Source organism: Acinonyx jubatus, chromosome B3 (assembly GCF_027475565.1).
Source record: "Acinonyx jubatus isolate Ajub_Pintada_27869175 chromosome B3, VMU_Ajub_asm_v1.0, whole genome shotgun sequence".
NCBI lineage: Eukaryota > Metazoa > Chordata > Mammalia > Carnivora > Felidae > Acinonyx > Acinonyx jubatus.
Genome location: NC_069386.1, coordinates 123,104,671 through 123,114,349, shown reverse-complemented (window position 1 = coordinate 123,114,349; position 9,679 = coordinate 123,104,671). Strand labels below are relative to the sequence as shown.

The 9,679-nt window shown below is 41.2% G+C and overlaps 1 protein-coding gene across 5 annotated transcripts in view; it reads right to left on the bottom strand.

The window, feature by feature from the left end:
* Positions 1-1,471: 1,471 nt before the first annotated feature.
* TSHR (thyroid stimulating hormone receptor) overlaps positions 1,472-9,679 on the bottom strand; it is a 156,595-nt gene continuing 148,387 nt past the window's right edge. For 4 of the 5 annotated variants that reach the window (XM_027066338.2, XM_015081771.3, XM_027066340.2 and 1 more), the window contains 2 exons: positions 7,780-7,968; positions 1,472-5,426 (listed from right to left, as the gene is read on the bottom strand). In XM_027066338.2, coding sequence (XP_026922139.1) covers positions 4,016-5,426; positions 7,780-7,968 — 1,600 coding nt within the window. In that variant the 3' untranslated portion in view covers positions 1,472-4,015. The remainder of the gene's footprint in view (positions 5,427-7,779; positions 7,969-9,679) is intronic. The other variant, XM_053224792.1, reaches the window with a different exon arrangement.

Below are 9,679 nucleotides of genomic sequence, written 5' to 3'. Positions count from 1 at the left end.
GGAGCCTGCTTTAGATTCTCTCTCCTCTCTCTCTCTCTTTCTCTCTCTCTTTCTGCCCTTCTGCCCATCACCTGCTCACCACCTCTCTCTCTCTCTCTCTCTCTCTCTCTCTCTCTTTCTCAAAACAAAGAAACAAAACAAAAAACCAAAAACTCTTGCTTTGGCAATCCCATTTTAAATTTGCCAAAACTCCTCATTTTTCATTACTACTTTTTTTTAAGTAGCTTGCTATTGTTTTAGGATCCAGTTTTTTGTCAAATTTCTCTGATGTTACTAACTAGAATTAAAGAAAAAATACTCTGTCTCTGAACTATGCTTTCCCCCACTGGAGAAATAACCTGTTTGTTCAATTTGGTCTTTTTTTCCTCAGATGTCTGGTAATTGTTGTCATTCACCTATATTTTTGAATGAAAGATAAGGATTGATAACTCAGGTTAATGTTGTATATTTTTCTCCAAGATGCCTTTCCGTGACTGGGGGGCTGATAATGATGTCTATGTCAATGTCCAGGCTCTGTTGTATGATGTGAGAGCAGAAGTAGGTGAGTGGGCTGCATCTGCCACTGCCCCAGACCAGGAACTTGGCCCCATTTACACTGATCACTTAATTCCTTTACAATCACTTTGTTGATTTCAGCCTGGGGCAAACACTGAATTCTAACATAGGAAGAGTCAATGGGGGGGCCACATGAAACAGATTTGCAATTAATTACTTTAATTAGCCCCTTGGTCCTGTGACTTTCAGGCTTAGATGTCTGTCTAGGACTATGCAGGGAAGAACACATCCCTCTAGAACTGCAGCCTTATTTGGTCATTGCGTTCTGGTCCACAGCCTTCTCCAGTCGGTTATCTATCAACTCAAGGCCATAGACTTTCCATCCTTCAGAAAGCCACAGAGGCTGGTCTGTTCTGGTGCCATTCCTCCTGTTCACAGTATGGTTTTGGCTTGGTCCCAGTTTTTACTTCTTCATTGTCATTTCAGTGGAATTTGAAAGAGAAGGTCGGTAGGTGCCAGGACTCCATTCACTGCTCTGAGCTAGAACATTTATATCTTTTAAAACAGAATGCATTGCTACCAAGTTTTACCTGTCCCCTCTACTGTGTTATTATACATTTTCCCCCAAAGACTCCAAGCAGTTAAGAGTATTTATTTTCAAACTGTTATTGTTTTGAATTCTTGTGAATACAGTTTTCATTTTTTGCCCTCACTTTTGCCTTATTGCCACTCTCATGGTACTTCCCAGAATTATACTCTCTTCTTCTAATTGGCTGCTTCTAGTATACAGTAGGTTATCCATAAAGCAAGAATCATAAACTTTGAGGGTGTTTTGAGAGACACTGCTATGGGCAACATGTCTAAGCTTTAGGGCATGAAGTTTGTGACATCTATTCTGATTGGCCTGACACTGTTTATCCTGTTATTTGGGTCTATCTTCAGATAGTTGAAAGCTGCCAGATAAATTAAACTCCAACCAGGCATTATAGATTTATTACCTTCACTAGAGCACTATTTAAATTCCTAATGTCAACACTAATCACATTTTTTCTCTTAGCCATCACTGCAGGTCAATGGATCATAATTCAATTCCTCATGAATAAGTTTTTTACATAAAGACCATTTATTATCAAGACACAATTTTATACTTAAGTTATTGGCAGTCAATAATTTGTTTTAATATGATTTAATTAGCAAATTTTTCAACTGTTTTTTTTTCTGTCTTGAGTTTTAACACATGTAATGGTAACCCTAAAAGAAGCTCACAAATTAGACAAAGCAATACTCTAGGATTCAGCACAATCATTTCAAAGGAAGAAAATTTACTTCATGTTGTGAATGAAAATTTTAGTAACAACTGTGTTGAAGTTTCTTTTCTAGGACTGTTTCCAAAATGTTATCTCAACTACTCGAGATAAAACTCACTATCAGGATGTGAGATTTCAAAATGTTACAGGTGAGAAACACAAGCATCACACATCTGTTTAGTTTCATTAGTTACAAGTGAACTGGTGGATAAGTCATGATTTCAGTGTGTAGAGTATTTCTATTAAGATGCTGAGGTCTCAGTGATGATCGGAAATAGGTATTGCTATGGGGAGATTCTAGGTGAATCAGGGGGACCATCTCTGGGGCCCCATTGGGTCCACTAACCCCACTCCACAGACTTACAACAACAAAAGCTTCAAATTCCTTGGTGTGGTTCATGAGCACTGAGAAGCAAATGCCATCTCTGCTGGGGATGTAATGAAGGGGCTGTCTTGACAGATAATCTGGAGAGTACATCTATAGATAAAGATAGATCCTAACCATTTTAAGTAAGGGAGCACTGTTGGGGAACAGATTTTATGTCCAATGATCAACAGGCTGGAAAGAGCTAGTAGTTTCAGAAGGAAGAAACTTCTCTTGATAGCTTTAGTGTCACTTTACCTGAGTGCTTGACAGCTTTAGTACTATATTATGGGTTGGAAACAGGTAAGTAAAGAAACCAATCCCTGAAGACAAGTTAAATGTTTTCAATTGAATCTGCACAGTGACATAGTAACTCCAAATAACCAAAATGTGCAAAACTTTTATTCTATAATATGAATACTAACCTGTTTTGGCCTGATAATTGTAGCTGTGTAGATCTAGTAATTAGATGAGTAATTCAGATCCAGCCCAATTGGGTCAGTCCATAGAACGTTTGGTTCAGATATCACAACCAAAAATGAACCAAGAAATTTCCTGTGTTGTACCTCTAGACTCCAAAGAGAAATAGATGGCAGCCCTACAAGATAGGAAAAACAGATTCTACTTTCTTAGTGCTTTTCTTTTTCCTTTGTCATGGAAACATGTTTTAAGGGAAAGGGATACACATAGAGATTTAAAACTGGAAGAGGCCATCAAGTTCCTTCATTTCTTTCTTTTTCTTTTTTTAAGTATATTTATTTTGAGAGAGAGAGCACATACACACACATATACACACACGTGTGCGTGCGCGCACACACACACACATATTGGGGGGAAGGGCAGAAAGAGGGAGAGACAGAATTCCAAGCAGGCTCTGAGTTGTCAGTGCAGAGCCCAGTGTGGGGATTGAACTCAGGAACTGTGAGATCATGACCTGAGCCGAGATCAAAATGTTGGATGCTTAACCAACTGAGTCACAAGGTGCCCTAGGCTCCTTCATTTCTACAGACTTAGAGGTGGCCCAGTGATTTGCACAAGGTCCAACAGTTACCTCGCATCCAGCCTGCTTTGTTAATCAATGGGTGATTTAGTGTGCTCTGCTCATAATTCCCACTTGCTGCTGCTTAGAAATATTTCTAGAGTTCACGTCTTTTATGCTATGGGACTAGCCAAGAAGAACAATTCTTAGTTTGCTCAGCCACATAAAAACTGAAATTGCCAGTTTTTTTCTGGGCAACACATAACAGTTGGGTCACATCAGGTAGATTCTTGTGAAGAGATGATTAGTAGTTTCAGAGTCTGAAAAAACAAAGCTAAGCCTTTCCCCTCCTTCACCTCATAATAGCTGCTCCTGTATCCTGTTTGACTTTTCAGTTTTGAGGAATTCACATTCTCTTTGGTTGTATCAGGGAATGTGAAAATGGACCAAGCCAACATAAAGCTAATTTTATATTGTGGTCACCAGCTAAGTTAATAGCATTTGCCATTTGCTGAATCTTCAGTATGAAACACTATCTAAAAGTGAGAAGCTCAGTGTTGACCTAGTTCAGTTGATATTTGTTGAGCATCTTACACAATGTTGTCACTGCAGTTAGCATCAAGCAAGTCTTCTAGAAAGTGTCAGTTATTTTGATATCACCTGGGATTCAGACGTGCTGGTAGCTTCTCTTCCTTCTGGGAGATGATTAGGTTAATGCTACCTCTCTCCAGAGATGAAATTTTGCCCCATGAAACATCACCTGCACAAGGGTTAGGTCAGTCATCTTGTGTATGTAATGGGTTAGGAATACATGTTCAAGAAACCAGCCTTTTATAAGTCCCATACCACTGAGGCTAGTGTAGGGACAGCTTACAAAACTGTTTGATTATACTCTTTCGAGATGTGGCTCTGCTTATTTGGGGTTAGATGGGAGTTTTCAAGCAGTTCATAGTCATCCTGCATGTTGGGGAGACTTTGCCTCATGTTCCGGGTAACCTTTTGGACCTGAATACCAGTGCTATTCTTTGGAGAAACCCTCTGGCCTCGGTATGCCTGAGCCTGGCGTTTACAGATGCCAAACTTGCTGAGCAGGATAAATACATCCCTCTGGAAGGTTTTTGTGAAAATAGCATAGAGAAATGGATTGGCACAGGAGTTAAGTGGATAGAAGAGAACTAGCAAGATTTTGGAGTTGGTAACAGTGATGAGAGGCTTGTTCATAAGTGCTGACAGAGCATAGAATGAGATTGGAGCCATGCACATGAAGTCAGTGAAGATCAACACAGCCATCCTTTTCGCAATTTTGGTGTCTTTGTCCCCGGTGTTGTACTGGGGATTTCGGACTGTGATGTAGATCTTCACGTAACAGGAGCAGACAATGATAAAGGCGACTATGTTGAGCAACAGAACAAGGATAATATATGCCAGGGCAAGAGGTGTCTCAGTGTCCATGGGCAGGCAGATGCTGACCTTGGCATAGCTGCTTATTCCCACCAAAGGGAGCAGGGCCAGCAGGAAGCAGCAAACCCAGCCCCCAACCATGATGGCATATGCGTGCCTGAGGCGCATCTTCCGGTCCAGGCGCATGGCGAAGGTAATGGCATACCAGCGCTCCAGAGTGATGACTGTCAGTGTATACACTGACAATTCACTGGCAAAGACAGTGAAGAAACCAGCCGCATTGCATCCAGGGCCTGTCTGCCAGTCAATGGCATGGTTGTAGTACTCAGAATGAGTGTAGAGGTCTACAGAGGCAATGAGGAGCAGATACATCCCCATGCAGAAATCTGCAAAGGCCAAGTTGCACATGAGAAAGCGTGGGACAGTCAGTTTGTAGTGGCTGGTAAGGAGGATGATCAGGACAAAGACATTGCCCAGGAGAGCCAGCAGACTAACAAACCACACCACAATTCTCAGGAACTTGTAGCCCATTATGTCTTCACAGGGGTTGAACTCATCTGACTTGGGAGTACACACCATGTCTTCATTGCCTCCACAAACAGTGTAGTCATAATGGCTATCGAAGGCCTGTAGGGTCTCTTCTTGTGGGTTTTTAAGCTCCTGGCCAAAACCAAGGATCTCGTCTTGTTCTTCAAAGAAGACATAATAATGAGAGTTGCTGCGAGTATCCTGGAACTTAGAGTTGTCCTTGTATCCAGCATGGCTGTCACCTAGATGCTCTTCATATTCCTGGTCGAAGGGACCATTCAAAGCATTCACAGATTTTCTCTGACGCAGGCTCCGAATACTGCTGTCATTACACATGAAGGACTCAAGGATTCTGTAAGGCAACAGAAAGAAGTCACTGCTTGCTGAAAACCCCTAATGGTCCCCCCAGGACTTAGCAAAATATGCAGAATACTTACTGTGATCTACATGAGTCGACAAGATTCTACATAATCTAGTCAGGCTTGTTTCTCCTACATTACTTCCTATTACCCACCCTACCCCTTCTCCTGCTGTACTCCAGTGACATTGGCCCTTATTTCTCATCTGCACCCAGTTCAAGAACAATAATGAGTAAAAAAGCATGGATGGTAGAGTCAGTCTGCCTAGGTTAGGATTTGGTTCTACCATTTACTAGCTGTTCACCTTGGGCAGGCCTATGAAGCTTGGCTTTTCCCATTTTTATTTATTTATTAAAAAAATTTTTTTTAACGTTTATTTATTATTGAAAAACAGAGACAGAGCGTGAGCAGGGGAGGGGCAGAGAGAGAGAGGGAGGCACAGAATCTGAAGTAGGCTCCAGGCTCTGAGCTGTCAGCACAGAGCCCGATGTGGAGCTTGAGCTCAGAAACCACAAGATCATGACCTGAGCTGAACTTGGACGCTTAATCGACTGAGCCACACAGGTGCCCCTGGCTTATCCCATTTTTAAAGTGGAAGGAGTATCTATTTCATATAGGGTCGTTAAAGGATCAGATGAGTATATTTTTTAAAACTCTTACAAAGAGCACCTGGAACATTGATATGCCATGTATGTGTTGGTTATTATTACTACTATTCAGAGCTTTTGAACTCCATGTTCCCTTTGCCCGAAAAACGCATAGCTGCTTCTACTCATTATTCAGTTTTAAATTCAAATGTTCCTTTCTCAGTGAGGCCTTCCCTGATCTCCTTAAATAAACTGTCCTACTTTGTGTTTATTTCCTTTGTAGTAGTATCTGATATCTTCTTACTTGCTTGTTTATTTTCTGACTTCCCCCACTAGACTGAAAACAAAATGCGGGAGGGCTTTTGCCTGACCTATTCATTGCTATGGGATTGGACAGTGCCAAGCACGTGCTAGGTGCTTAATAAATACTTATCAAACAAATGAATAAATGGACACGATCATGCAGGCAGGCTCATGGAAGTGAGATTTAGTTTTTCACTAGCCTGCCATACTGACATCAAAAGGGATTCTTTAATTTGTTTCAGCTGCAGAAGCAGATGTTAATTCATCTATTGGGCTCTGGTTAAAAATGCCTAAAGGACTGCCTATTGCAGCTTGTTTAGAGGTTAACGAGAAAACTGGACCCTGCCCTTGAGGTACACTCTAGCCTCCCACCCATCCCTGTTGCTTTCCTACCCCAAGGCCACACAGCCTCAGTATCAAGCCTGCTCTCACCACCCCATACCTGACTTCTGGCTTTCTGCAGGCATTAGGCCATACTGGCCTTCTTTGCACAGCTGTTCAACTTTCCCCTTTGCTTCTGCCCCCACAACTAGATCCCATTTTATTTCTTTTTAAAAAAATATTTATTTTTGAGAGAGAGAGAGAGAGAGAGCACGAGCAGGGGAGGAACACACACACACACACACACACAGAATCTGAAGCAGGCTCCAGTCTCTGAGCGGTCAGCACAGAGCCTGACACAAGACTTGAACTCATGAACCTGTGAAATCATGACCTGAGCCAAAGTCAGACGCTCAACCAAATGAGCCACCCAGGCGCCCCTAGATCCCATTTTATTTCTGACTACAAATATGAGTCAGAAAGTCAGCCGGTAGATATTATATAGAAACTGAGCAGAAGTGAGTAAATGATAAATGAAGGTGGTGTTAGGACACAAGAGGGGAAATAATGCAGAGTAAAAATGTAAGTGAAGAAAAGATTCAGACAAAGCACAGAGAGAAGAGGCCATTCCTCCTTTGCAGCTCGTAAGCAGCCTGATAATAAAATAATACATACCATAGCTAATGTTTTTTGAGAATTTAAAATATTCCAGGTAATTGTGATAGCTGTTTTCTATTCAGTTTCTCATTTACTCTTCTCAAATCCTCTGTGAATAGTAACATTACCGTCTCCACAGAGGCTCAGGGAGGTTGAGTAAGCAAGCTGGAATAACACAACTAGAAAGTGGCCGAGCTAGGGTACAAAGCCAGTTGACTAGGAATCATGTAGTATGATCTCTACAAGATTCTATATGATCCCCCCCCCACCTCCCTGCTGTGATCCGGTGACACTGGTCTTATTTCACATTTGCAGTCACTTTGAGTCTGCAGTCATTGTGTCCCACGGATTTCATGATGCTCATGGATGCTTCCATTCTTTCTACCTGGCTCTCAAACCACAGACCTTTCCCAAACCCAGAAATTAATTCAACTTGCACTGAAACCTTTTGTTGCTTTTTCCAGACACCTGTATTTACCCTCTGATTTTCTTCTGATTCTTAAAAGCACAGCAGTGGCTTGGATAAGAAAGGTCAGCCCGTGTGAGGTGAAGGAAACTCAAGGTAAGTGGAAGTTTCTTTAGAGTCCAAGTGTTTCTTGCTATCAATTCCTTCAGGTGCTCCAGGCCTTTGGATGGCAGGGCAGTGACACTGGTGTAAGAGACGTCCCTAGGGAGGACAGAACAGAGTAGTTCAGAGAGGCGGTGAGCAGCCAGAACCTTCTACTTCTTGGCTAGAAAGTCAGGCAGGCCTGAGATTAACAGGGGTGTGTTCTCTTCTGCTGTTGAATACAGACTCAGTTCTTTAGATACTGCCACCGGCTGAAAGAGGAATATTTGGTTTCTAAGTTGATATGTTACAAAGGACCCCCCATTTTTGTCACTTGGAATTCCAGTATGCATCGATACAGATAATAGCTTCACAGACATTTTCTTTTATTCATTGCAATACATGCAAACTCTTGGAATCTGAGATGGATATCAATTTTATTCCAGAAATTACAACATATAACTACTAAAGTGTCTCACAACATAAGAGAAATATATTTGAATGGTTTAAAGGGGCCTGAATTGCTCTCAGTCTCTATGGGGTCTAGGGTTTGGGGATTAATAAGCTGTTCACTGATATGGGCCAACACCAGTGTTATGAAAATCTTCTCCTAATGATGCAGAGCTTGGGAGTTATACAGTGAATTCCTGACTCCGAACAACCTCCCTACGCTTCCTTTAGGAGGCTGTCAACATATTTCCTGTAAAGAAAACTCCAGTATTTACGTTAGTAATCAAGTCACCTCTGAAAATAATGAGGAAGGTGGTGAGGCTGGAAGCAACACAGACACTAGTGTTAGTTACTCAAGTAGAAGTAATTCACATTGTAGTGTAGCATTTCCTATTCTTTTCTCAGTCCCAGACAGTCCAGATTATATATCCTCTCCATCGTTTTGTCTTGCTTGCATTGAATAATAGCTTGAATAAAACCATGAACATTTAACCTAATATCTCATTTTATATTTTATCAATTAAAATAGTCACTGAATAGTCTTAGATTTTACATGATTTTTACATGATTTTTTATTATGATTTTTTAAATAATTACACTTAAAATGTTTAATATAGTTAGTAGTACTGATTAGCAAGTGAATTCCAATATTTACAGCTTCTTCCTCCATGTCGTTGCCATTGGACTTAGCTGGGATTTACATTCTCTGGGTTCAAGGCTGCTAGAACATGCTAGTCATTTTTTACAAACACGAAGCTCTCACATTAAGTCCGTTCTTACTACAGAGCTGTAAATTCTCAGGGAAGGGTGCCACATTTGCTATTCTGTGTTGTATGTACTTTACAAATTCTATAATTCAGCATTTCTCATACTTGCCTGGTGGTAAGAATTACCCTTGGCACTCATTACTGTATGATCCCAGCTAATTTTGAAAACTAAGCAAGTATGTGTGGGAAACTGGCATAAATGAACCACTTTGCAGTTAATGAGCGAGTTGAGGGATTTTAGAGCCAACCGTAAGGGGAATTGTGAAGTAAGTGAAGCTAGACGTTACTCTTCTGCCTCATCTGTCCTGTTGATGCTGTATTTTCCCTTTTAGACATGCTGTCTTCAAGGTGTTGCTATCTTCCTGCCTTCGGTTTTCTGAAAGCAACTTATGTGTCTCTTTATGCAGTGATGCAGTCATGTCAGTGAAACAAGAGAGCATCTCTTGGCTCATTTTCCCTGCTTTGCTATCTGTTGGATACACTGATTGCGTGTGTTCATCTGAAGGAGCTTATCCTTCCAAGTACTGCGTTTGCATTTTAATAGCTATTTCTTGAGAAAATACTTTAGGAACCATCCCAATTACTGAATGGCAAAACACCCCAAAACTAAGTGG